We start from the raw sequence: 27,173 nt of genomic DNA, 5'->3' as shown, positions 1-27,173 counted from the left end.
AAAATCCAAAGCTGAATTTCCACGTTACAAATAAGTGTAATTCATTAACCTGAGAGGATGGCCATCAATTACAGCTGTGAAGGATATGGCAACACGTGTAAGTAGTGTTATCAACTTTCATGATTTTTGTCCAAGCTTTGTAATACTTGAAGTTTGAAAGAGTGTATATGATTCTAGGATATAAATGCCAGAAATAATAGCCCCTCTGTTTACATTTTGTTTCCTTAGGGTGTCCGTGGTATCCCAAGTGATCGCTTAAATAAAATATTGCATGCTATTGAATCTGCTAGAGAATGCAAACAGAAGCAAGAGCCTGACTTTCACCGAATTCGAGAGCATCTTGAACGCCAAGTCAGCTTTAGGGCTGAAGAGAAATCATTGTCTTGTAATAGACCTGTTTCCTGTCCTCAGCTTCCTTCAGAAGGTTAAAGCGGGTTTTGGCTTTTTCATTCTCTTATGTTTTGTAACTGCTGTTTAAGGTGTTGCTTAACAACATTTCTATATAGTTGCTTTCATAAATTGTTGTATAAATATTCTGTATCATTATGACCAGCTAAACAGTTTTCTTTAAAGGGTTCTTGACATTGTGTTTAAATGCAGAAGTCTTAGCTCCTGCATTGGCAAGACACATGGTAACTCTGAACTGCTTTGAAGAAGAAAAAAACTTTTTTCCTTCTTTTTTTGTAAAACTATAATCTGCAGCAGAGGCATCTTTACTTTGAGAAATTAAATATGAAAGAAACCAAACATTGTTTCTAATGATGCAATAGATAACTTCTCTTGTAGGTAAACAGAGGCACAATCAACTGGGAATTTCCCCATCTGCCACACCACGAAAACAAGTAAAACGCTCTGCAACTGCTGTCTGCCCACCCGAACAAAGACCAGCCATCACTGAGAATACCTCTACACCCAAGTAAGAGATGCTGTTCTCACAGTACTCATAGCTTACGTATCCATCCTGTGGGCTTGGGGTTTTTTGGCTGATGTAACGATTTCCTGCTGGTATTGAAAGAACTGAGCAAAGAGTTCATATTACTTCTGTATAAACTTTATTCTTACTTAGTTGACTGTCAGTCTTGAAACAACTTGTCTTGTTATTTTTAGATCCACAAAGCTTTTGGGAAATGTTGCTGCCAAGAAGACATCTAGCAACACGTATGTTTTGTTCCCTTGTATTTTTGAAGAAAACATTTTTGGTGACTGAATATTCACAAAAGCTATTATTAATTAAGCTAAAACTATAAACACTTTCTGGACCACGTATTTCATATTTAAAGTACTATTTGAGTCTGTTATTATAATCCCTGAAAGATAGCCTGTTCTGCTTTTATCAGATGTTTTCTTGGTTGTGAACTAGAGAGGGACATTCAGTAAAATCAGGCAGTATCACTTCCTTCAGTTTATTTCTCAGATGCTTTTTCTGACCCTGTTAAAAGCAGTTAAAGACTGGTGTGACCTTTTTTTTCTGTTTATTGACATTTTCTTGCTATGACCAAAATTAAGCACAGTATTTCAAATTCCACTCACTTCAGATATGTCACTTTTTTATTTCCTGCACTGAAAAAAAGATTTCCTAAATTATTTTCATCTAACGCAGTCATAACAGATGTTCTGTGGTGCAGATTCCTTGACCCTTATCTTTGCTCTCCCTGCTAATCCGTTTGCTTGTCTTTGTTTGCCTAGCAAGACTTCTTATACATTGGTCTGTTACTTCATAAAAGATAGTTGCATAGATGGAAGTAGTCACATCTATGTAACAGATCATTTTATGATAAATTTCTGAGTTTACTTAGCAGTGTGGTTTTTGTGGGTTTGTTTTTTGTAATGGTTTTATGTATAGTTAAGATATATTAGAGCTCTTGTTTTTTTCACTTAAGGAAAATGCATGTTATTGGAAAGGAAGGTTAAATAAATATAGATATGTGTGTGCATATATATGTGTGTGTATATATATATATCTCAATGCAGTTGCTGAAACCCAGTAAGTCCTTGGGTTTTGTTTTGGTGTTTTGTTTTTCGTTTTTTTTTTTTGCATAGAACTCCACCATTCAGTTCAGAAGAAGAAGTAGATGAAGATGACATTAAACAGTCTTACATATCACCAGAATTGTTGCAAAAACAGTCAAAAACATCAAGCAGCAAAGTCAGTGTTCTTCAGAAGGCTTCTGGCAAAAGCAATATGGATGGGACAGAGGAAAGCGGAATTGTTGGAACTGAAACACCTGCCAAAACTTCAAAAGGTATTTTTCCCTACTTTTGTACATGCATGTCCTAAAAGCTGTGCATGACTTTCCATTTCCTGATAATATTTCTGTGTTAGAAAACTTAATGAAGGCAGACTAGTCTAGAATGTGTATATGTTTGTACGCACTTTGTTTTTGCTCATGTGTTTATATTAATATAGTACTTAAAGATGTAAGTTCAAATTAGATGTGCGTCATGCTTTTTATGTAAGTGCAGAAAAAGACACAATCTTTGCCTCAGAGAGCTTTCTTTTACTTATTCCTACTTTGTGGAAGATTTCCAGAATGTTTACAGTAAAGCTCCTTCCTGGTGAATGGAAACTGTCAATATATCTTTTATGAACTTTAGGAACAGTTATTCAAAAGCTGACTGAACAAGTTGGAAAGAGTCTTTCTAACCATGGAAATAAGAACAAACCAGCTGGAGGGGTTAATGTTGCAGAGGCGTTTATAAAGAAAGAAGAGGTGAAAGAACTGAAGGTATCTCTTTTAGTAGTCATTATTATTTCATTAAATATTTGAACTATATATATATGTGTATTACTTTTTTTCATGCTGAAACTATCTTGAAACAGTGAATTACTTCATTCTAAAATACTGTTTTGGAGTTACAGCTAGATAGTTTCTCCGGGCAGGCCTGCACTGTTGTATAGAAAAGGGCTAGCAAGTGAGCTGTGGCAAGTGACTTCTTCGTGTACACTGCTTATTACCTTATACCATGACTGTTCTGGGTTGTTAACAGCTAGCACAAAGTTTGGGCACAATTGCTGTCATTTTTATCTCCTGTTCTGAGACCCCCACCTGCATTCAGTAGTGGGTCCCCCAATGTAAGAAGGATGTGGACCTGTTGGAGAGAGTCCAGAGGAGGGCCATGAAGATGCTGAGAGGGCTGGAGCACCTGTCCTATGGAGACAAGATGTGGTTGGGCTTGTTCAGTCTGGAGAAGAGAAGGCTTCAGGGAGACCCTCCAGCAGCCTTCCGGTACCTAAAGAGGGCTAAAAGAAATTTGGAGAGGGATTTTTTTACAAGGGATATGACAAGGGGTAATGGCTTTAAACTGAAAGAAGGTAGATGTAGATAAGATTTTACGAAGTTCTTCACTGTGAGGGTGCTGAGACACCAGCACAGGTTGCCCAGAGGAGCTGTGGCTGCCCCATCCCTGGCGGTGTTCAAGGCCAGGCTGGATGGGGCTCTGAGCAACCTGGTCTAGTGGAAGGTGTCACTGCCTGTGGCCGGGGGGGTTGGAGCTAGGTGATCTTTAAGGCCGCTTCCAGCTCAAAGCATTCTGTGATTCTTATTCTAGTAACAGAGAGACCCCTTCTTTACTTGCTTTCCTAGTATCTTGTTTTCATGGAGGAAAAAATTTATTTGCTTATCTAATAATTTAAAATATTTTTGTTTCTAGAGCTTCATCTGATATGGAAGTTTTAAATGAGGGGGAAACTCCATTTTTGAGTATGGCATGTGTTCACAATGCTAACACAACTTACTCTTTACCCCTCAGGCTCCTAGGGTCCCAGTCTTCCCCTCAGTTTACAGTTTTATAATTGGTAAACTACTATGATGCACATTGATCTTTGCCTGAACAGTTTTTAAAAGGAAAAATAATTACTCCAAACCAGAAGTCAACAGCAGATAATGCTTTTTATTTGACTTCTAGTAGTTGTTATTAGATTGAAATAGACAGCCAGACACTAATTCTAGCATTCAAGAAAATATTTTCTTCACTAAATAAACAAATAATAATTACTAAGAATCCTGTTATCCATAATAAAACTGATACTTTAGGGCTTCCTGGCTGCCAGTTAAATCTGAAAATTATCACTCCTCCCAGAAGCAGTGACTCTTCTATTTCAGTTTCCAGAAAGGGGCGATTGTCTTAATCAACTTTGGATGTAATTGTAGGGCAATCACATTTAGCCTTTGTGCTTTTAGTTTTTAGTTGGTGACACCTGACTTGTCCATTGACTGTGTGGGAGCTACAAATTCCACCAGACTCAAAATTACCAGCTCAGACATGACTATTTTCAGTGTAATTTTATGTAGAAATATTACTTTCAGATTCTCTTCAATGTCAGATAATAGAAGACTGTAAAATGTTATTAGTTAAATTTAGGGGATGTTAGATTTTGTAAAGATCTATAGATGGTGAGCCACTATGTTAGTTTCACATGGAAAGAACTGTAGCAAAATAAGCTGTAAAATCTGTGTTTTAAAGTGGTCATCGTTTTCGTTGATAACCTTTCTTACCATATCCCTCAAGCCCCTGAACCTCAAGGCAGGGACTGGGGGCATGAAGTCATGGAGAAGATCAGGTTTGAGACCACCAGAGGAACCTGAACCTCCATGGGACTGAAGAAGATGCTGCCCAGGGTTTTAAATTGGCTGATGTAGTTGCCAAGCCATTCTCCATGTTTGAAAAGTCATGGCATTCAGGTGAAGTCCCTGACTGGAAGAAAGGGAAACAGCAAACCCATTTTTTAAAGGAGTAAAAAGGATCACTGTGGGAACCACCAGCCGCTCAGCCTCACCTCTGTGCCTGGTAAGATGATGGAACAGGTCCTCCTGGAAGATATGTTGAAACACACAGAAGACTGGAAGGTGATTGAAGATGGCTGACATGCCTTCACCAAGGGCAGATTGTGCCTGGCTAATCTGGTGGCCTTCTACAATGGAGTGACTGCATCAGTGGATAAGGGAAGAACTATGGATGTCATCTTCTGAACTCTGGAAGGCAGTCCCCCACAACATTGTTGCCTCTAAATTGGAGACATTGGGTTTGATGGAGGGACTGTTAGATGGCTAAGGAATTGGCTGTGTGGCCGTGTCCAAGGAATTACACTCGGTGGCTCAATGTCCAAGTAGCATGTAGTAATAAATGGTGTCCCTCAAGGTTCCATACTGGGACCAGTACTGTTCAGTATCTTTAATGACATAATGGGATTGAGTGCCCCCTCAGCAAGTTTGCAGATGACACCAAGCTGAGTGGTGCAGTTGATGCATTGGAGGGAAGGAATATCATCCAGAGAGGCCTTGACAGGCTTGAGGAGTGGACCAGTGTGAACCTCATGAGCTTCAGTAAGGCCAAATGCAAGGTCTTGCAGCTGGGTCAGGGCAATCCCCAACATCAGTACAGACATGGGAATGAATGTATTGAGAGCAGCCCTATAGAGAGAATTTGGGGATATTGGATGAAAGATTGGACATGAGCTAGCAGCATGCACTCCCAGTACAGAGGGTCATCAGGATTGCATAAACAGGAGTGTGGCCAGCAGGTTGAGGGAGATGATTCTCCCCCTCTATTCCCCTGTCATTGAGACCTCTACCTGGAGTATTGCTTCTAGCTCTGGGGCCTGTGGACGTGGACCTGTTGGAGTGAGTCCAGATCATATATTCAGGTCCATATTTATATGTTTAAATATAGATGTATAGCTCGAGTTAATTCTTCAAATTTTAGGAGGGATATTCAAAGGTGCCCAAAGACATAAGCAAAAAGTGCCACTGGAATGATGGTTTCTCCAAAAGTCTAGGGTTTTTTTATTAGCTTAAATACTAATAGCTGAAATACAGCTGCTAATGGTCATTCTCAAAACCCACAATACCATAAACCTTTATAAGGGTGGTATATTTTATAAAGGTCATGTTTCACAGAAGTTACTTCAGAAGCATTTTAGAGAAAATGAATTTTGTGCTTACCTGAAGATGTATGACCTGAGTTCACCTGCACCAGACATTGTGGTTAATGGTATTTCTTTTAGGGTAAGTCCTGGACTTAATAAAACTTCTTAGCAGTTTGGATTGGTGCTGTGTATTTACACTCTGTTGAAGTGATTTCTGTTTGAAGTTGACCTTTTTTCTCTATATTTTATACTTTAAAAATCAGTTGAGACTTAGTGAATATTTGATGAAACTTCCTCCAGCATTTCTTAGTCTATGTGACTTTGACTTTCCCATTAACACACCCTCTAAATGGAGATAGTTTAAAACAGCAAGATGTTGAATCGTGGTATGTTAATAATATAGCACACTGATCAGATCTGTCAGGTTTTGAAAAAGTTTGCATTGTTAAAATAGAGTTATGTTGCAAGGTAGAGCATTACTGCAGTCTCTTCCCTTCTTTCGAGACATATGACACGTTCATATTTGTTGATTTTTCTCTACTATGTACATACCTCACATTGTTTTCTAATAGCATCTGAATCTTTCTGCTGTGCAATAGAAGCACCTTCTGCATCTTATTGTAATACTGAGAGATGCCAGTGAAACAAGGTTTTAGTTTTGTGGGAAAACTTCTTTCCCCAGTTAGGCTCTCTAATAATGGCATGATTCTGTTGAACCACATCTGATTGACAAGCGGGGAAATGCTGTAGTCTTCTTTCAAAAGCTGAATGAAGATATGTAGTTTTCAGGCAGGTGAGGTAAGGCAGACCTCAGGCTTACTGCCTTTGTGTTCTTCTGTTTGACTTGACTCTCATTTTGTGAACTCACTATGCAAATCCTCCACTTCATTAAAAATATGCTTGTACATGCTGATGGTGAGTGTTAAGAGGAATACGTATTGTGACTTCAAGCACATGTGGGTTTTTAAACCTTCATTATTTCATTTTCTCTTTAAATAAATTAGTTTTAAATTGAAAAGGCTTTCATTGCAATGTGAAATTTTTCTAATGTGTATACAGAATGCTTATATAGCAAACTGACCTGCCAGCTTGCATGAAAACGTATCATGTCTTTTGGATTTTAAAATTATGGTGATAGATATCGTAAAGGGGTGTGCCAGTGCATTTTTCTGTAGCAGTTTCACATTGCTGAGTATATGGAAGATCTCAGCACAACTTGAATAGACAGAGGAAAAATCCATGTTTTTTCTTCTCTCTGTTAGTTCACAGAAGTTGATGATGATGACTGGGATATATCATCAGTAGAAGATGACATTTTATTGATGAAAGACAACAGAGGTCAGAAGGCATTGACAGTTCAGAAAAATGAGTCAAATGCTACACCTACGGTACATGCATGGGCTGTTCCGAAGACAAATGTACCAAAGGAGGAAGGTAACACATTTGTACTTCTACATTATAAGCTTTAAGCAACTGACACACCTAGAGAAGAACTCAAGTATAGTGTATTACACATTGTAACTCAATATATGGTATTTTGTAAGAAAGGAACATGTAAGAACAACTGTGTGCTTGGTTATATGTCGTGTAAATATCATGTATGATATTTATGATACGTACTTGTATGTAAATAACACACCACAAATACACAGAGGTCCCAAGAAACTTAAGTTTGAGATTTAAAAAAAGTATAGTACTATCAGGCTTTGACCTTGTCTTAAAAATCAAGTATTGGGCTTTTTTAATCCCTTCCCAAATTTAAGAGAGGAGGGAAACATTCTTACTTAGTCTTGATAGTAATAATACTAAAATTTCAGGTTTGTTCAAGCTATCTAAGTGACCTACCAGGCTGAGATAAATATTTGAACTACTGGTAAAGCAATAGCCTCAGTCTTCCATAGAATTTACATAGTAGTTTCTAGTGTTAACATTTCAATATATGTAAAGGTTAAAGCTGTGTCAGTTATATAAAGATTCCTCAGATTATTTTTAAAGGGAAAGTAACGTTGACACTGACTGCTTGTACTGTGCATTGTATTCTGTCAAAGAACCTGCCTTCATGTTATCAGCACTTGTAATTTCCTCATTCGTTGAAATTCCAGACTTCCTGAAGTCCACAGGTGTTTGTTCACATGGCTTGTCATTTTATCTCATAGATAAATACAAAGTAAAAATACCCCCAAAATAGTATTAATAATTGTTAATATTGTTATGTTATTTTAACAGGCCTTCATGAAGCTGATAACACAAGCACATTAAAAAGCAGCTTAGTCACCGTAACAGATTGGAGTGATTCTTCAGATACATAATAGCTGTGTTCCTGATGGGAGGCACTACTTTTGGATTCAGTTGGTGTTGAAAATATGGCTGAAAACATCAAGTGATTCCTATTAATTTCTCATATTGATCACAAAACGAGGAGTACTCTTTGCAGAACTCTGATGTCTTCAGTCCTGAATTTGAAACAAGAATACTCATCTACATGTTACTGGCCATGTCTGTTTGAAAATTGAGAGTTAATTCTTCTTTCTCATGAATTCAATGGTGAAAGTCTCTTTCATGTCACTGAGGTGAATATTTTGCCTCTAATGTTTACATTAAAGATTGAAACTGGTCTTGCAAGAAAGCATGTTAGCCAGTGAACAGAAGTGACTGCAGAGTATTGCTTTACAAATATTTTAAACACATATTTTCTTGTATTTTATCATAAACTTTATATAAAATGATGAAAATTTTAAAGACAGTAATTCCATTTATTAAAATGTTAAGTTTTTACCATGCTTTACAATAAACACCAAATGGAAAGGAAAAAAAAAAGGCCTCAGCTCTAAAACTGATTATTATTGAAAGCCCCATATAGTGGGACTTTATTCTTTTTATTTATTTATTCATTAGAATTGGTTCTTAGTTTACATAAAAGCACAAGCATTAGAAAAAAAAACCCACACCAAAACATGAAGCTAAGGTGAGGAAAGCACTGACCTGCCAGTGCGGAAGTATTTTCTTAGTTCTGTTTTGTTCATGTTGGCTGCCTCCTTAAAAAACACAATAGTGTTTTGACTTTAATGAAATACAAAATAAAGTAGAAGAGGAACAACTGGCTTTGTAGTTCTGATGCATTTTAGATGGTGTCAGGTACAAAACCTTTTGTGTCATACTGTGCCATTAATAAGTAGGGCTATTAATTTTTTATATTTATACTTTTGTTCCAAAATAACTAATGCATTGAAACCCCAAGGGTCCCTCAGTTCAAACCTCAAGGGAGACCTGAGTTTGTATGTGATTTTAAGGTCTCAGTCCAAAAGGCATTTTGTGGTTATCCATAACTTCTGATCTCATTTACTGACTCATTGTGCAAGTATTCCCTCAAAAACCATCACATGCTGATGGACAGGTAAAAAATAAAGTACTAGATGATTTTTTTTAAGTGTTGTAACTAATTCAGTGCTGTTAAGTGTTGCCTGCTTTTATTTGGTCACTTTGAGGAATGTCAATGGCGGAGCAGGTGGTATTGCCTAAGGTTTTGCTTTCCTAACCCAGTGGCTTGGAGCCACTCTGGAGCAAAAGATTTCCATCCTGCCCAGCCTGAGGAAACAAAACCAACCCCCCCAGAAGTGATTTGTCACCAGCAGGGGTGAGTGCTGAGGCAGGGAGGAGCCCACTGTCACAACGCAGGTGCAGAATGTAGGAACCATCTTGGAACCTTGGCTTCCCCACCACAGAAATTCCCTGTGGGCTGCAGCTTCACTCAGCCTCTGCTTGACCCACCACACACCTGAAAGCTTACGATCACACATGCATGCTTCTTCTCATGCATACATTCCTCTTAGGCCATGCAAAACCCTCTCCATAACAGCTGGCCCTGACTCTTCTTAATGCCTGCTCTTGCCTCCCCAAATCCCATACTTATTTTCACTTCGCTCAGTCTCTTCCTACTCCTATGGCACCACATTGATCAAGCTGCATGGTTCTCCAACCCCTGTAGCGTGATAAGGAGATAAGGGCCTCCTAATTCCCACTGACTGTGGTCGGCTGGACTGCAATTAGTATGTGCTCTGCTATCCCAATGTCACTGCTACTCAATGGTGAGATACTTTATGTGTTAACCTGCACAGAGTGTGGTTGGTTTGTCCAGTACTGAACCCAGTTCAGAAACGGATGCAGTCAAAACGATGCATGTGATGCCATTCCCATAAACAACTGACAAGCCAAATTGGTAAATACGTCATTTATTTTTATGAAGAATGCAACATCAGCTCATGATTTCCAGGTATAAATTCTACAATACCAACATCCATCGTAAAATATTATATAATAAAATTTACATCAATATGTAAAAAGCTGCAAGTTAATGTTTTAAAAAGTCATTGTCTTGGTGGTAAGTACATTGGAGTAAGGGGTGGGGGAAATCATTCTGAATGAAATGTACAAACTCATCTTTAAAACGCTCTGAATCTTCCCACAGTACACTTAAACATAAGCATTCTTGTCAAAGTGCTTTGGTGTGGTTTTGTCTGGGATGCTGTTCTGGACCTTTGTCCGAGCAGACATCACAGATGTGGCTCCGTTATATGCATACCCCCTCCTGAAAAGAGAATCAACCATTCACAGCTTATCCCACAGACAGAAAACATCTCTGCATCCAAGTGTTACAGTAACATAAAACTAGATGAAAGGAAGAAGAATGTACTTCCAACAATGATAAATCTCAAAGGAGGGTGAAGGGGGACACCTTTCCCTATGTAGTCTCATCCTGGTTTGACATTCTGCCTCCAGCATCTCTTTTCGCAACTCACTTTTCTATGAACACATATCCCTTGTTCACAGCTAAGTAAATTAGGGCCCAATCATGAAATATTTGGGCTGTGGCAGATCCTATGAGGTAGTTAGTCCTTGCAGCTGTGCCTCATTATTACCCTCTTCTGCTGCTGGAGGTCCTGCTGCCACCACTGCTGTCCTTCACCTCCCTCACTTTTGATCTGATGATTTGGAGTAAAGAAACTTGCCTGTTCACACCTGTGAAGTGACCTGACCACTTTTCCTACGTCACTGAATATGCATTTTTTCTCAGCTGCAGTAAATTTATGAAGTATATATAAGTTCTTGTTTCAATAGCTTTCCTTCATTACATTAATGATGGACAGAGCATTATCCTTAAATCCCATTATTTTTCTACATCCACACCATCTTTTTCTGACCCTCACTACAAAGTGTTTTGGAAAAGTAATCAAACCGTATACACATAGTGGGTACAAATGTGCTAGTATTGATTTCTTTGGATAAGGACAACTTGTGTTTTACCTTGGAGAATTGCTGTTTTCAGCTATTGAGAAGCAGAATATACTGCCACCAATTATGCAGAGTGAAGCTCCAGCCCATCCAATGAACAAAGCTGCTCCTAATTCATACCTGCAGGAAGTTAATAAATGGGTTTAACAACACAGAGCATGGATTTACCAGGGTTTGGGTTTTTTCAGCATAAAAGAACTAAATTTTATTTGTTCCTGAATAGCTTTCCATTGACACATTATCCATTGCAAAATCAGCAGCTCTGCCACTCACCCACATTCTGTTCATTATTCCCCTCTTCCGTGGGTAGCAAACTCTGTCCCTGTGATACACTTGGGTGATGCTTCTCTCCAGGGTGCCTGGCTTTTCCACATCTCCTCCTGGATAGCTTGGCTGTGGCACTGTGTGATTCTTCAGTGCTTTTAAAGCATTTCAGATTTGTTTCTGTTGGCTCCCAAACTGACTGGGGCTTTGCTGAGCCTGTGACTAGAGCTGCTGCTGCCAACAGCTCTCCTTAACTCTTCCCTCTGGCTTGTAGGATCTCTCCCCCTCCCTATCCACACTCACCCTGCTTAAAACATGAGTGTTTCGTACATATACAGAATATGCATATGCAACATATATACACACACATGTGATACATGCACATGCACATACAGATGTAGCTGATATACGCATATACAGATACATACATACATGCACACATATGCAGGTGTACATCTGTGCACACGCCAGCATCTCTTGCTTATCTAGTCCCTGCGGCTGGGTTCTGTCTCCTCTCTGAGCTGTTGGGCTCAGCTCCACGTCACCAATGGGCATGCCCTCTGCTCCAGGGCAGCCACAAAGTGTTTGCAGCCAGAAACAGCTCACTTTGAGATTGAGAGGAGATGGTGGTGCTTTAGGAGCATTATCACACAAGGGTGAGTCCACGTTTCTAAAGTAACAGTAGGAAATGAAGGAAAAGAAGGGCATGGGGAAGAGACTCTTTCCTTATCTTTGCTCAGCACCCACAGCCTGATCTCTGGAGCTTCAAGACAAGCAGCAAACCATGGCTGTCACTTGTCTGGTCTATTCCCCAGCTCTTTGCCAGAGGTACAGCTCTTTAAAACACTTTCAGGATGACCTGCATTAGAGGACAGGCCCAACAGTCTCTTACTCCTCACTGTTAGGACAGATCGTGTGTCTCTTGCTCCTTCTTCTCTGCTCCAGTTCCTCCTTGAGGAAACCTTTATCTCTTCCTGACTCCTGGCATCCTGCACTGAAAACACAGGCCCCTGTCCCTGATTCAGCCACAGCTACTGGTCAGGTGCCTGCGCTGTTCAGGCCTTTGTTAGTAAGTCTGTTTATTTAGTGTAAGCTCTGGTGAGGCATCCCAATGAAACCCTCCACTTGACAGCCTCCCTGTACAACCGAATGACTGTTCACAGTGCAGCTGCATGCTTTTCAGCTAGTTCTGAACACTTCCATGTGAAGAGACCCTAATTTCACATGAGCCAAAATACGTAACTGAAAGCACCTGTAAGCTGTTCTACAAAACTTGTGCCTTTACAAAGGCGACACCGCAGCAACACTCAGAAATTGCCTGTGAGCAGACACCCAGAAAATGGTCTAGCAAATTCTGTAACAGGTTACACGAGGGTGAACACTGGCTGGAGAAGAAACAGATCACTTTTCCATGTTTCCTGAGAGTCTAACCAAAGGCTAAGCACAGACTTTAAAAAAACAAAAAGGCACACAGGATAAAAAGCCACCCTTGGGATACCAATCCTGGATGCTATGAATATCCACGTTCAAGTCATTGCTGACTCAGGGACTTACTGCCAACAAGAGACGGAGACACTGGAGCTCAGAGGTAGGATACCTGATGAGGGCTTGCTCCTGACTCTTCATGGGCCTGCTAATGCTCTAACCTCTAGGCTTCTTCATTTTCTGTCCACATCATCTAACCAGAGTTTTTGTTTATCACCCCTTGCTAAAAAAAAGGATCAGATTTCCCCAGACATTTTCAATACCCAGTGTGGGTGGGACGTAGGCACCCAACCCCCAGATTAAACCATAGCTCAGTCACCTTGCACCCTAGGAAACTCTGCACCTGGCTTCTTCTGACTTGGTAATCTGACAAACGTGTACAGCTTTTATTCTAACTATTCTCACCTTTCTGACCATGGTTTTCACAAGACTTGATCAGATTTCTGTCTGCTCAAGGACTGGGGGTTCTCTGATTAGAAACAGGTATCTACATCAGAGCTCCTCACCTAGGATCCCGTTATAGTCAACATGCAAGAAATTAATACACACAAAGTTCGCTTCTAGAACACCCCAAGGCACCTATTTTAACAAGCTGTAAAGGCAGATCAAAGTGACTAACACCAATGTGAGGTAAGCCTCAGGCTAGGGACCCCTCAAACCCCACAGGTACTGCCAGAGCACCCCTAAAGTACATGGACCAGGGTTAGACTCCCCACAAAAGTCAGTGCAGACCACTGCAGAGCTGGAGAACATATCTGGACTAAGATTCAGTGAGGCTGTTGCTGTAACAACTTGCTTGCCAAGACCATTTGCCTAGAAACTGTGAAACACAAGATCATTTCCACACTTCCACCTAACAACATTGAACAGTTGGCCCAAGGCTAACATAGGAGAGGCTGAGGAGACAAACTGCCATCTCCCCTCCTGAAGCTCTTCAGTTGCACAGAAAAGAAATCAAGGTTACATTGGGTTTAATTGGGTAGAGAAGGGTTACCTGACTGTTGCCTAAGCGTTGGGAAAGAAGACGTGGTGTCCTGCCTTTGTTCTTAAGATTGTTTCTACTTTGTAAGCAACGTTTGTTACTATATATATATATGTGTGTGTGCATTATATATAGTTGTTACTTTATAGCTATTGTTACAACATGGATAAACAGGTTGCATATACAAGCCCTTCTCAGCTGGTTGCCACACAGCTAGATTAATGGGTTGCAGAGGTGGCCTGATTGGTCTTTCTTCCACATCTTTAAACAGATGAACAACTTTCTGATTTACCCTGGTGCTTATGAGGAAGACTTAAAATTTTCAGCTGTGTATCAATCTGAGTACGTGTTGTGGTTCAGGAAGAAAATAACTCTATCCCAGCTGAAATCAGGACATTACGGTCCCCTGGATTTTACCCAATCCATCTTTTCAGCATTTAAGAAGCCAACCCTAACCTCCCATCAAAATCCAGTATGTAAAAAAAACCCTTATCGTATGAAAAACCCCAACAGAATCAGCACAACTACCTGAGGGAAATGCACACTTTGAATGTCCGATTCTTATTCTTGCAATAAGAAAAAATCCCTTGGAAAATAAAAAATAGATTTAAATGTAACACTTTTAAATGTAATAGGTTTAAATGTGGAGAGAGGGCCTGTGTGAACTGTGCACAATCCATTCCAAGACAAGCAAGATGAAGGGAAATGATTCTCCATAAAAGAGACCGGGAAGTTAGTCAGATAATTTGGATGAACTAAACCCATTTATTAGTACGAATGATCATGATTATGGAGTTCAAACTGTGGCAAGGGACAAAAAGGAAAAAGTCTAGAGAGGAGGAGGTTTTTAACTGGAAGTAGTAGAGTGACAAAATAGTTTCCTAAGAGAAACTGTGGGATGCAACGTGAACAAAACAGCAAGAGATGCATAGATTTTCCCTATTAGAGGTGTCTGAAGAAAAACTAAATCCACTTTGGCTGCAAGCACCAAGCTTGCTGCAAGCTGTCCTTTTGGTGCCTGTCATTCCTCAGTTAGGTACATCATTTAAACCAGAAGTCTATTGGGGAACAACTATAGGCAGGTGTCTGATTCCTCCTGCACCCATATGGAGGCAGGGTGCCTCTTCCAAATGCAGAAGGCTGGAGGGAAATTCTGACAGCCGAGATGATGCTAAACACCTTGTGTCACTTTGTTTATCCACTAACAGTATCTCAAGCTTGTCCTTAACACTGCCAGAATAACTTCAGGAGGGAAATGTGCAGTAAAAGGTGAAAGGCTGAAACCCTCTCAGTGAAGAGCCAATGCCAAATCTTCACAATGTACCAGTGAAGCAAATTAAATGCTTCCACAATGCATATCAGTTGACAGATGGCAGTGAAATACATTACTCCAACATATTTTACACTGATTGAGAGAGGAAGATGCTGAATGCCACCATTAGCTTCATTCAACACAAGGCCATTGCATGAGCTCCACATACCATGCAGAACTCAAATTACAGCTTCTGGCTTTCCTCTCTGCCTTTATCTTTGCAGTCATGATTACGTGTGCCCACAGCTGAGCTATGCTGGTTGTCCAGGGAGAAAAGGAATTTCTGCAGAGGATGTTTTGCCACCTTTATTTCACTATTTCCCATTCCCTTGCAGTAAAAATCTACTGCCGGGTCTGCTTGCTCTTTTGCAGCAAAAGAGTGTGGGAATACAGTGTAGGAAAGGGACTTCTGGCAACAACCATGGCATTTTTCACTAGGGAACAGTAAGCCTGATGAATAATTAACTTTGGGCTATATAGACAGATCCATTTTCTTCACAGTACCTCACAACCTTGTTTCTTTTGGAGGCCTTTTGATCCTGTCCTTACTGTACCAAACAAGCAGAAACTGTATTAGAATTATGGAGGAAACTAATATGAATTCATTTTCAAGATGGGACAGCCCTACTGCTGCAGGTGCCAGCCTACCGCAAATATGGATCCAGTTAATGCTATTTATTCAGACCATTTTCTTCCTATCAAGGAGAAACAGAAAATGCCCAGGGTTCCTTACTGAGCCCTTACTTGGGTCTCAGAGAAATGTATACCCAGTGCTTGAAATATCCTGGAATCACCACCAAAAATACTTTGCAATTCTTGCCTTTAAAGATCACAGAATCATGGAATGGTTTGGGTTGGGAGGGACCTCAAAGACCACCCAGTTCCAACCCCCTGTCATGGGCAGGGACACCTTCCACTAGACCAAGTTGCTCAAAGCCCCATTTAAAGATAAATCTAGATTATGTAAGAAGCCAAAATAGTAAAGTCTTTGATGCTGTAATTCACAGCCAGTGTTTTCAGACCTGGTAGTGAACATGTGATCCAAAATCCAAGCACTGGTTTGTGAATTGCTGCCTATGTAGGTCCTAAGAACTTGCACAACCTTAAATGGAGTCTTTAGGGATGCTCTTTATTTCTGGTATGGATCCTGTTGTGCATATAAGATCATGGATTACAACAAGATTTATGATCCAAATTTCAGTCACCTGGATTTGAACATCTGTCAGTGAAAAGTCCACACAGCCTGCAGAAACCTCTCTTCAAGAGGAGTCAGGATTGTGCAGTGCTCAACACCTTTATGGAAACCACCTCTCGAAAGCTTGAGGAAATAATTTTCTTCCTCTTGTATTGAATGATGCACCCAATGAGTGCCTGTCTTGTGCAATCCTTTTGCTGCACGTCTGACAAAACCACAAGCTTCACTTCTGATTAACCCACTCTGTTCTGCAGTAAGCAGGGCAGAACCCTGCTGAGCTCCAATGAGCCTGGGCACAAAGATGACAGAGCAATAAATCACCCTACCGGCAGGTTAAATTATTAAATCTCAGCACATGGATACTCCAGTTGGAAAACGTGATCAAGTAAAACTGCAGCCCACTCTCCTCCTCTGCCATAAAGGAGAAGCACACGCTCTGTCTAAAAGGGCTCTGGTGCACAGTACGAAACTTAAGGTCTACATCTTTGAAAGATTTATGGGTATAGGAAAGTACTTACTTTTGTGCAACAAAAGAAGGATCAAAGAACTCAGACGTAATCCTGTTTGCATACAGGGAACAACTAGTCATAGAGCACAACCCTGAAAAGCATAAGACAAACCATTCAGTGGAGCCAGCAGAAGAGCTTTGGGCCTGACCCTGAAGCCAATGAAGTCATGGAGAATTGTGCCCGGATTTCTGCGGAAAAGAAGCAGCTCTGATATGACTTCAAATACGTAAACTTAGAGACATAAAGTATATTTACCAGAGAGTATGAAAATCAGTCCGGCTAAACAAGCTATTTTTGCTTTAGTCTGATCAGAGCCTCCAACTTTAGTGCACTTCATCCCAACCAGTCCAAAAATGGCACCGAAGAAGCCCAGGCACACGGCGGAGATCATCAGTCCTCTGCAGGCTTGGATGTAACCTGCAGTGAGAAAGAGTAAGGCTAATGTGAGAACTGGGACCACAATGGGTTTCACTGTAGCTCCTCTCCCTCCGTGCAGTGATAGGCACTCTTCACTATTGCAAATCCAGTCAGACCTTGGCTGGACTGATGTCAACTTGCCATTCATTGAATATATTCTTCAAAGTGACGTGTGCCCTTCACATGGCATCATCACCTGAGCCCAGTTTATAAGAGACACGCTATGGTATACAGGGCTGCGAAAAAATAATCCCATTGTATAGTATCTGCAAGAGGTTGTACCCAAGAGGTTTTGAAGAGCAGCTCCACATGCTCTGTGCAATAGCTGTCACAGGTTCCAGAGCTACTCTGTGTGCATAAAATAAGTCAGTCTTCTTGTGTGTATGTTGCAAATGTAATACAACTGGCAGCAGGTTGGCAGCAGTGACACTGGCTGGGGTCCTGGGCCTGCCTGTACATGCCACTGATTTGAAGTGGATTCACCAAGAAGGCCCGCATTCTGCAAGAAAATCACATGCTTGCTCAGCTTCACAGACGGCAGCAGCCCCTTGAGATAAAACAAACCACTGTCATATGTAAGCCTGGACAAATGGCTTTTGGCTGGCTTTAGCTACGTACAGCTTTGCTGTGCTGGCTGACACTGCCCTGAGCTGGCAGAGCCTTTCAGCAGGACAATGGGCTGCTTGGCCTCTTCTCTCTTCCAAGAATATCTTGTAATTGAAAGACTGTGATAATCTCATATCACTGTTTACAGGGTGGAATGCTGCAATCTTACACAGCTGAATAACCATCACAAGATGTTTTTCTTTATAACCTGTTGTTACATCTCATTTAAAATGAAAATGTACTTCCACTATTGGGGCATTCATCGTTTTCGCTTTGATCTCCAGTCAGTGAAAATGTTGAGAGCTAAACCACGTTTCCATTGCCTATTACAGCAAATTTTACATAATAACAAAAGATCACCATCCCTCATGCATAAAAGTCTTTCATATATAGGAAATAAATATATAAAGGCAGGAAATAGAGGACACCTAATAAAAATAGAAGGCAGCAGATTCCAAACAAAAAGTGTGTTTGTTCATATAACAAAGTTGTGGAACTCCTTTCCATACGGTCTGTGGATGCTAAAGGTTTACAGAGATTCAGAAAGAGACTGGATACATTCATTAAGGAGAAATCTGTGTCTGGCTGGCAGGCCCTTGAGCTGCAGGTGGCTACCACTGCTGCCTGGCTGCCTTCTGCTCTCCTTAGTGCCAGCCACTTTAGCCGCTGCTGGAGGCCAATGGGCTCCAGGATGACCACTCTGTGTTCGAAGAGTGTTCAACATGCACACGCACCCACCCTTAATTCCCAGCTTTGTGCAACACGCAGCACGCAAGAAGCAATTTGTGGCACATAACACCCTGTTTCACCATTCCTACTGAATTCAAGTGCTGTGCTGCACACAACTTACTGGCATATATCTACCTCTGTTGGCATACATAGACTATCTTCCATTTGCAACATGTTTTTGTAGCCCATCTGTTATAGAAACACAATGGTCCGTGACTGTAACTGTCATACGACTCGCATGTTGGAACGTAAGAGACAGAGTCATTTGTGCCAGACTCAAGCCTGAAGAAAGCAGTTCTGCTTTGTTAATTTTTTGCTATAGGCATGGAAAAATTGGCTTTTACTACTTTTGGTGGTGTGTGATGTATTTCCTGTAGCACAAAGGTAAAGCAGGAGAGGAAGACTGGCAAAGAAGCTATTATTTTTGACAGGTCCAATTTATTGACACTGTTAGCAGCTAATTGACACATTAAAGTGCTGAACCATGAACACATTTACCCGGAGGTCCTGTAAACTTTTATTTATGTCCAAACCTCCTAGGAGAAACAGTAAATATTCACCCCAAACAAAATAACCAGCATATGCTGGGAACCACAGGGCTGAAATTTAGCAGTTCCTGAAGGTCAGTACACAGTTTTACAATAGGTAGAGGGTAGTGAGACAGCAAGAAATAATTAACTCACTCACCCAGAAATCATTTTCAATTATAAACAGCACGAACTGGAGGCCTGTTCAGTTCTGCTGAATGAATAACCTTCCTCACTAAATATTTCACCAAATTGGGCAGGGCAGCTGCAGCGGGACGTGTTTCAGCTCACCACAGCAATCACCCAACTGGCACATGTTTTTAGAACAAAATGTATGGAAAAGTTAGATCACAATCTACACCAGTAACATGGAAGAGCAGAAGACCCTGTCAGTCCCACTAAGTTGATTGGAGAATTAGGAAGCATCAAAGGGTATAATCAACCTTTTCACCAAATCCGGCTTCCTGTTTCATGGACCTGAGGTTAAAACTATGTATAGCATTTGGCTGTAAGAGTAATTAAACTTCTTCTTTGCCTCCTAGAAAGCAAGAACATTACACTGCTTACTAAGGCTTATCATTCAGAGAAATGTAAAGGGGAGCTGCCTATTTCTTCACATTCCTCCACTCAAGACCAAAGACCATCCCCCTTCCAAATGTCTATTGTCTGTATTTATGCCAGCTCCTGCAGGAAGCTTGTTCTATACGTACTGACCACCCAAATGAAGCTCCCAAGCAACAAACCCCCATGTGTTTCAAGCAGACAAGCAAACATGCATTACTCATAAAGTCATGTTTAGCAGCATTCCAAGAGAAACCAATTTCAAGGCTTTTTTTTTTTTTAAAAAACAAATGTGTTTTGTCTTGCATTCAAATTAATCTTTCTAGAACTTCATCTTTCTTGCCTCGCTGCTCTCATGCTTGCCTCTCATGCTCACAAAGAGTTAGGAGGAATTCATATATCCATATCCTATAACACTCATAAATAAATAAATAAATGAATAAATATATATATATGTGCCACGCTCTGGGGACTGTCACTTTCACAGTAAATGCCTCTGGTGGCATCTTGAAGTCTGCATCATATGAAATATAAGAGGTTGCCTTACAGATAAAGCACAGATTCCTTCCAGAAGTACACACCTATTGCTTTTGTATGTTCTCCTAAGCTCTAATACCCTCTTTTAGCTCATAAATACATTTTTGTTCTTGCAAAAGGTCATTGGATCCATTGCTGGAGACATGGAAACTGGTACGTCCTCATTTGCAGAGGTGATTTCATCACTAAGTTTCCACCCATGCCCAGTAGCACACAAAAGTAAACCTGAAGTGTTTTTGAGTCCCACAGACAGCAAGAACATTTTTGCTTGCACACAGAATGTGGGGCTGGCTCCTTAACAAGGGCTGGCCAAATTGATTATGTATGCATAAAGGTGGAAGGGCATCACATTCAATTTTCTCTGGTGGCCACTCTTGTGGTGGCCACTCTTGTGGTGGCCTGAGAGCCACTGGGGCAGCCCCAACACAATACCACCCTCAGCAACCTGGGGAACACAGCCCAAGCCCAGTTTGTGATGCAAACTAAAACAAGGGTAATGGGGAACCATCTCTGGATCACTCTGACCTGAATTATGACACTGCTCCTGAAGAAAGAAGGACTTCTTCTGCATCCCATGGGAGAGCCTCAGCCACTGGCATAGTGAGAGCCTGATTTCTTACCTGCCGTTTTGCCTCTGATCCTCTGGCAGACCTGAGCAGTCTCTCTGGACAAGAAGCCCAGCAAAACTCAGAGGTTTCAGATTTGACAAAAAAACATTTCCATAGAAGAGGAATCACTCTGTGAGGCAAATCCTCTCCAGATCCATGAGGAAAGAATGGAGCAGAACTACCTTTCCCTGGGGCAGCAAAAGTATTTCTAGTAATTTCCCAGTCCTGCCCTACCATTTGGAGGAGAGCTACATGTCATTGCTATATATATATCTCTACAGGGTTATTGCTTCCGCTCACAAACACTTGAGGGAAAATGGAAAGTCAGATCTGCCTTTTTTTGTGTCTTCTGAGTCCCCCATCTGGGGATGGAATGAAGAATCGTAGATTCATAAAATAGTTTGGGTTGCAAGGGACCTTCAGAGGTCACCTAGTCCAACCCCCCGGCAATGAGCAGGGACATCTTCAACTAGAAGTTCCCATGTTCCTGATCCCAGGGACTGGGATCCAGCTTAGCCACTGAAGTCAGTGCGAAGAAGAAGAGGAGGGAAGGAAGAGGCTACTTGAGGGCTGAGGCTGATTCAGCTTCATGCTGACACACCAATCCTAAGCTATGCGTGATGCACCTCAGCCCCTGCACTGGGAAAGGGTCTGGGTCAAAAGGGGAATGTACACACCCACTGTCAGGCACTGAGGGGTTCCCAGTAGGGCCTGTAACCATGAGGAGGGCAGTCCAGGCTAGGCTAGCTACTGAAAACACCTCTCACTCTGGTGGCTGCCCTTTTGCCCCATCCCTCACTGCCTGGCCGGTGCTGGGGGTTATGTTAGCCTCTCTCCAGCATGACTTTCATTCATGTTGTGTCTGGGAATGAGGATCTCACCCCATAGCATTTGGAGATGTCACTGAGCAACACTGAAGCCAAGAACCTTCCGCTACTGATAACCACCCTGGCCAGGAGCCTGGGATATAGCCCTTCCAGAGAAGCATGTCAGATTGACTTCTGCCCTAAATGAGTTAGTGCTCTGATGGCTGCTTCACCTGTGAAGAAGATGCCTCAGAAACTCATTTATTGGGGAAGTTGTTGGAACTTGTTACCCAACGCACAAGCTTTCAACACACAAGTGTTTGGAGAAAGGGATGGTAAGGACTTTGCTGTCAAGTTTCTTCTTTGGAATTTCAAATGTTCCCAATTCTATACATGTTGTAACTACATTTCTCTTACTCTAAAACCCAGATTAACCCAAAACTAAAAGAACAGCTGAACAATAGATTCAGTGGATCTGAAGGGTTACGCACCAGCGATCACTCTGTGCCTGCCTGCACCAGACCACAGCTCCTTGCCCAAGCCTGGAAACCATATTCTTGGCTGCTGCACTTGGCCATAAGGTGACTGATGCAAATGGAGGCCCACCCGCTGTCCCACCCCTTCGGAGGAACCAGTAACCCCCTCTGTCACTATGGGGCTGGGTCAAGAGAAGGTCTGGGGTATGCTACTTCTCTACCCAAAGGAAGCATCCTGCAATAGTGATGCTTAAAAGGATGCCTGCACAACTTCTTTTTAGTATTTTGACATATTTTTGCCCTACAGAGGTTTTCTGATATTGATATTAATTAGCTTCATGACAATATTAATCCCTGTAATGATAGTATTTATCACTGTTAGTGATTTCATTAACACACTTTCGTTTAAGCAAACCTTTCACTACAAAATCCACCCTCAGACTCCACTGCAGAGAGAATGTCTGGCCAGACTGTGAACAGTAGGCCTGATTTTTTATATCAAAGCCCCTGGGACATTGCATGTTGCATTGTTACGGCTATAAAAAATTGGAAAATGTGCCACGATTTTAAAACTTTTGCTCCCTTTCTTTATAGCCATTCCTGAGACTATGTAAGCTGATGACATCTGCACCTTCCCTGTTTCTGCCAGCCATAAGGAAGTGTTCAAGGCCAGCCTGGATGGGGTTTTGAGCCCCCTGGTCTAGTGGAAGCTGTTGCTGCCTGTAGTAGGGGGTTGGGAACTGGATGATATTTAAGGTCCCTTCCAACCCCAATCATTCTATCATAACCAGTGCAGATTTATCAACTGAAAGTCCAGTTGCAAAGATTTCCTGCAGTGGCAGTTTCCCGCTAGGCCTTCCTTAAAGAGCAAAAATGTTTCCCCTCAACCAAGGAAGGGACACCTCACTAACTCAGCCTTTAGTTTTAGGCACTGCAGAAAACTCTCAGCTTTACACAAAATAACTCTGTTGTAAAACTATGCCTTGCTTCTGCATACCTTTGCATCCCTTACTGCCCCAAGCTTTTGCACTGTCATTTATCAACGACGCAATTACATCCCAGTTAATAACCGCTTAGCAAGAGAAGCAAAGGAACATTAATTAAAACAAAACGACGCCAAGGCTTGTTCTTCTCCACCGACCATTGCATGGCTGGCGAAGCCATAGGAAAAGAGGAATGTCACGACGGTCGGGAAATAAACCAGCAAGAAAAATTCCTCTGCATTCTTCTTGTGTCAAATCCACACGCATGGAGTCTTCCGATGGGGGAAAAACAAGAAGGTAGCGAGAGAAGCTAAACCGGGCAGTTGGGCTCCAAATACAACCTCAATCGGCAGGTTTTAGGGGTTAAAAGACACTTCCACGGGTGTGCACAGCTAGTGCTTTGCCACCTGCTAGGGGACATTAGGGCACTTGCCTTCCCGGGGTCCCAGCCGCCCCCCCGGCCCTGCTCACAACCCCCCGGACCCCCGCTGCCCGCCGGCCCCGCCGGGAGGAGCCCCGGAGCCCCCAGCCCTGCAGACCGGCACGGAAGGTGAGATGTGCGGTAGGGAAATTGGGATGGGGTTCGGCGGGAGCCTGACCGTCCAGCGCCAGCATGGATGGGAAGTCCTTGCAGTTGGAGACGCCGGTGGAGTCGGTCACACAGGTCTTCCAGAGGTTGGCCCAGAAGGTGGCGGTGGTGATGACCGTGCCGTCGATGGTGGACACCTTCCAGTAGTCGGTGGGCAGCGTGGAGGAGACCAGCACCCAGCCCGAGATGGTCAGCAGGAAGGCGATGATCTCCGCCGACGTGCTCGCCATGGGCCCGGCAGCAAGCAGTCAGCGGGCGGGCGGGCAGCGGCGCGGAGCCGCGGCGGCGGCAGCCCGGGAGCGGCGGAGACCCGGCGGCGGCGGCAGCGGCAGCGGCAGCGGCTGGGGCAGGCGGAGCGGAGCCCGGAGGAGCGGGGCGGTGGCGGCGGCAGCCCTGGGCCGCGCAGCCCAATCAGCAGAGGGAGCTCCCGGAGCCCCCCCGCCCCGCCCGGCCCGGCCCCCGGCGCCTCCCCGGGGTCCCCCGGCCGCGCCCCGGAGCGGAGCTCAGCGCCCCTCGCGGGGGCAATAAAGAACAGCCCCGACACCAAAGCCCCGAGCAAACAGCGGGGCGGCCCCTAAAGAGGCTTTGGATTCTCTCTGCCCCGCAGGTGAGCGTCGCAGGGAGAGCGGGCAGCCCCGGGCAGATGCTTCCTTAGCATTAGTAGTTTCAGGTTTGCATCTCCTTCTGCATGTAGACGCTCTCCTTTTCCCCTTCCAAAATAGCCGTGCGGGGGTTAGTTCTGAGCAATGCTTGTAGAAAACATATGTGCCAACCATATCGAGCGCTCCGGGTTCATACAAGGAGGTAAGCTTTTGAAATGACATAGCAAGGCTTTTTGAACACTCTGGATTTCATCTGTGCTCCTGTTACTACCCGTCCACAGAGGATACAGCTTTTAATAGCTGGTTTTGCAATGTGTAGTGATGAACTGGGCTTTTCTATCTCAGTCTTAATGCACTGGCATTTGAGCCTGCAGCTCACATGGCTGAAATTATCCACCATGGCTTCTCCTCTTTTTCTAAGCTGTTTACTTTCTACATCAGTAATATATTTGCCATTGATGTGGAAAGTACACTGCCGGTCTTTACTTTCCTCCTATTTATTTCAAAACTATTGTTACAATTTCTAAACCTTTTTGCCAGCCAGGCAATCAGTGGAGGATAAGAAGCCACATTTACATCATTATTCTTCTGATGAATGCTCTTTGTTTTTTCCATGTGGACACAAACCCGGATGTAATCATCTTATAGACATTAAAAAGAAAAAGGGGGGGGGGGAGGGGAAAAAACCCAGCTACAGCAAGGTGTACCCTGGGGTGTGTGTCAGAGTTCAGTGGGAACAGGGTGCTGATCTGTTAATGCCCCAGCAGGATAAAATGGGGTCCACAGCCACATTTACTGATGTGGTGGCTTTCTGCCTGCTCTCTGCCTCCTAGGTACTCTCCAAATACTCTCCAAGTCTCATCTACATGACATTATAATCCAAGTTCCTCTAGAGAGGGACTTTTTATAAGGGCCTGTGGTGGTAGGAAAAGGCGAAACAGCTTCAAACAGAAAGAGGATAGATTTAGATTAGACATTAGGAAGAAATTCTTTACTGTGAGGGTGGTGAGGCACTGGCACAGGTTGCCCAGAGAATCTGTGGCTGCCCCATCCCTGGCAGTGTTCAAGGCCAGGTTGGATGGGGCTCTGAGCAGCCTGGTCTTGCGGAAGGTGTCCCTGCCTGTGACAGGGAGGTTGGAACTGGATGAGCTTTAAAAGTCCCTTCCAACCCAAACCATTCTGTGATTCCGTGATTTATTGTAGGGCCTGGCAGCAAAAAGCTAAAAAAAAAAAAAAGAAAGAAAAAAAAAGGTGTTTTGTTTTGTTTTTAATCTTTGCCACTAGGATAGCACTTTGAGCTCTTGCAGACTGGATTTCTCTTGGTGGTGGAATGCTAGGCCAATCCAAGCAGCTATCAGCTGGGATCTAATCCAGGAGACTTGAGACCAGGTCTGGGTCATTGTGTTTTCTTGATGTGGGGAGCTGACCTATTCTTTTGTTGATAACACTGCTCTAGTTGGTGTAAAGCTTGTTGAATCCAGGGACTAGTGCCTGGGCAAGTTTTGGCCAGAGCCCATCAGAGGTTTTCAGTGTACTGCCACACTATAACCAGCAGGCTGGAGCAAGCTTTGCAGGATAGGGGCACAACCTGGAGACTTCTATGTCTGAAACCCAGGGAAGAAGAGGAGAAGGAAGAGGAGATTCCTGACAAGTGCAGGCATCCCTTCCCACAGGGCCTGTGAAAGGGGCAGGCTAGGTGGGTGACCCTGCTGAAGGGGGTAACCAACCCCGCTGAAGCTGCTGTGGGCTCTGACTGTGATCTCCAGCAACCAAATCTGCTGTCCCAGACCACTGTGCTTTTAACAGAGCTGGGCTTTGGCTATGATGTGCAGCATGGATCCATGTGTTTCTGACAGGCACCCATCTACTGACAGGGACTTCAGAGGAAGCCCATGAAGGTAGCTTAGGACAGATGAAACTAATTCCACCTCAAAGGCACTCTCTGCCTGTCAGTAAGGACCATTCCAGCAGGGCTAATTTCATAGGATCATAGAATGGTTCAGGTTGGAAAGGACCTTAAGATCATCTAGTTCCAACCGCCCCTGCAATGGGCAGGGACACCTCACACTAAACCATCTCACCCAAGGCTTTGTCCAACCTGGCCTTGAACACCACCAGGGATGGAGCATTCACCGCTTCCCTGGGCAACCCATTCCAGTGCCTCACCACCCTCACAGTAAAGAACTTCCTCCTTATATCCAACCTGAAAATTTATATATTCATTTCCTTGAAAACCCCATTTTATCCAGAATATGTAAAGTGGTCTCAGCATATATGAGACCCAGGCTCACTTTAGCTCCAGGGAAAGGCTCCTCTTTTCTACTCCTGACACTGCTTCTTCTGAGGATGTTTGTGTTACTGGTCCAGTTGTTACTGTCTTTCCCATCTAAAATCAAACATGGAGTTCAGCTTCTGATCTCATCTGTGGTGGTGTAAACCCAAAATGACATTGTTCACAGCTGAGTATTCCCCCCTTGTTGAAGAGTAAGGGAAGTTGGAAGAGATAGACTTCCCCTTTGGCATTTTCTTTGTGTTGGCTGGGATCTACAGGGATTAGACATTGGAAAACATTCATCTGTGAGGCTGTTTCTCCCCTTATTACATTTCCAGCTCCTCTCTCTTGTGCAACTCCAAGTCCCTCTGTCATGAGTTTAACTCAGACATCTTCCAGCTTCCAGTCTTCCAGAAAACAATGGTCCCTTTTCTCTCTGTTCCTGTGGTAGGAGCTTAATATCCATATGAAGGCATGCCTGTAACTCCCTTCAACATCTGTCTTTCTGCCACCAGCTTTGGCTTTTCCTACTTGGCTTTCCTGACTATTTTAAACGTA

At 42.9% G+C, this 27,173-nt stretch overlaps 2 protein-coding genes across 6 annotated transcripts in view; one reads left to right on the top strand and one right to left on the bottom strand.

The window, feature by feature from the left end:
- Positions 1–8,242, top strand: part of DZIP1 (DAZ interacting zinc finger protein 1) — a 36,057-nt gene extending 27,815 nt beyond the window's left edge. For 3 of the 4 annotated variants that reach the window (XM_062624608.1, XM_062624609.1, XM_062624607.1), the window contains 7 exons: positions 229–424; positions 787–916; positions 1,108–1,158; positions 2,041–2,243; positions 2,596–2,726; positions 7,129–7,300; positions 8,093–8,242. In XM_062624608.1, coding sequence (XP_062480592.1) covers positions 229–424; positions 787–916; positions 1,108–1,158; positions 2,041–2,243; positions 2,596–2,726; positions 7,129–7,300; positions 8,093–8,175 — 966 coding nt within the window. In that variant the 3' untranslated portion in view covers positions 8,176–8,242. The other variant, XM_062624610.1, reaches the window with a different exon arrangement.
- A 1,837-nt stretch (positions 8,243–10,079) lies between these two features.
- The window catches only part of CLDN10 (claudin 10), a 55,805-nt gene continuing 38,711 nt past the window's right edge, over positions 10,080–27,173 (bottom strand). Inside the window, exons 1-5 of one of the 2 annotated variants that reach the window (XM_062624613.1) lie at positions 23,752–24,078; positions 17,158–17,319; positions 16,912–16,993; positions 11,168–11,275; positions 10,080–10,451 (exon numbers count right to left, since the gene is read on the bottom strand). In XM_062624613.1, coding sequence (XP_062480597.1) covers positions 10,337–10,451; positions 11,168–11,275; positions 16,912–16,993; positions 17,158–17,319; positions 23,752–23,971 — 687 coding nt within the window. In that variant the 5' untranslated portion in view covers positions 23,972–24,078 and the 3' untranslated portion in view covers positions 10,080–10,336. Of the gene's footprint in view, positions 10,452–11,167; positions 11,276–16,911; positions 16,994–17,157; positions 17,320–23,751; positions 24,079–27,173 lie in introns of those variants that run through there. The other variant, XM_062624614.1, reaches the window with a different exon arrangement.

This window comes from Pezoporus occidentalis, unplaced genomic scaffold, assembly GCF_034315485.1.
Source record: "Pezoporus occidentalis ecotype Australia unplaced genomic scaffold, CSIRO_AGI_Poc_V1 ctg27, whole genome shotgun sequence".
NCBI classification, from domain to species: domain Eukaryota; kingdom Metazoa; phylum Chordata; class Aves; order Psittaciformes; family Psittacidae; genus Pezoporus; species Pezoporus occidentalis.
The sequence above is the reverse complement of the archived record's forward strand: the minus strand, read 5'-3'. Positions and strand labels throughout refer to the sequence as shown.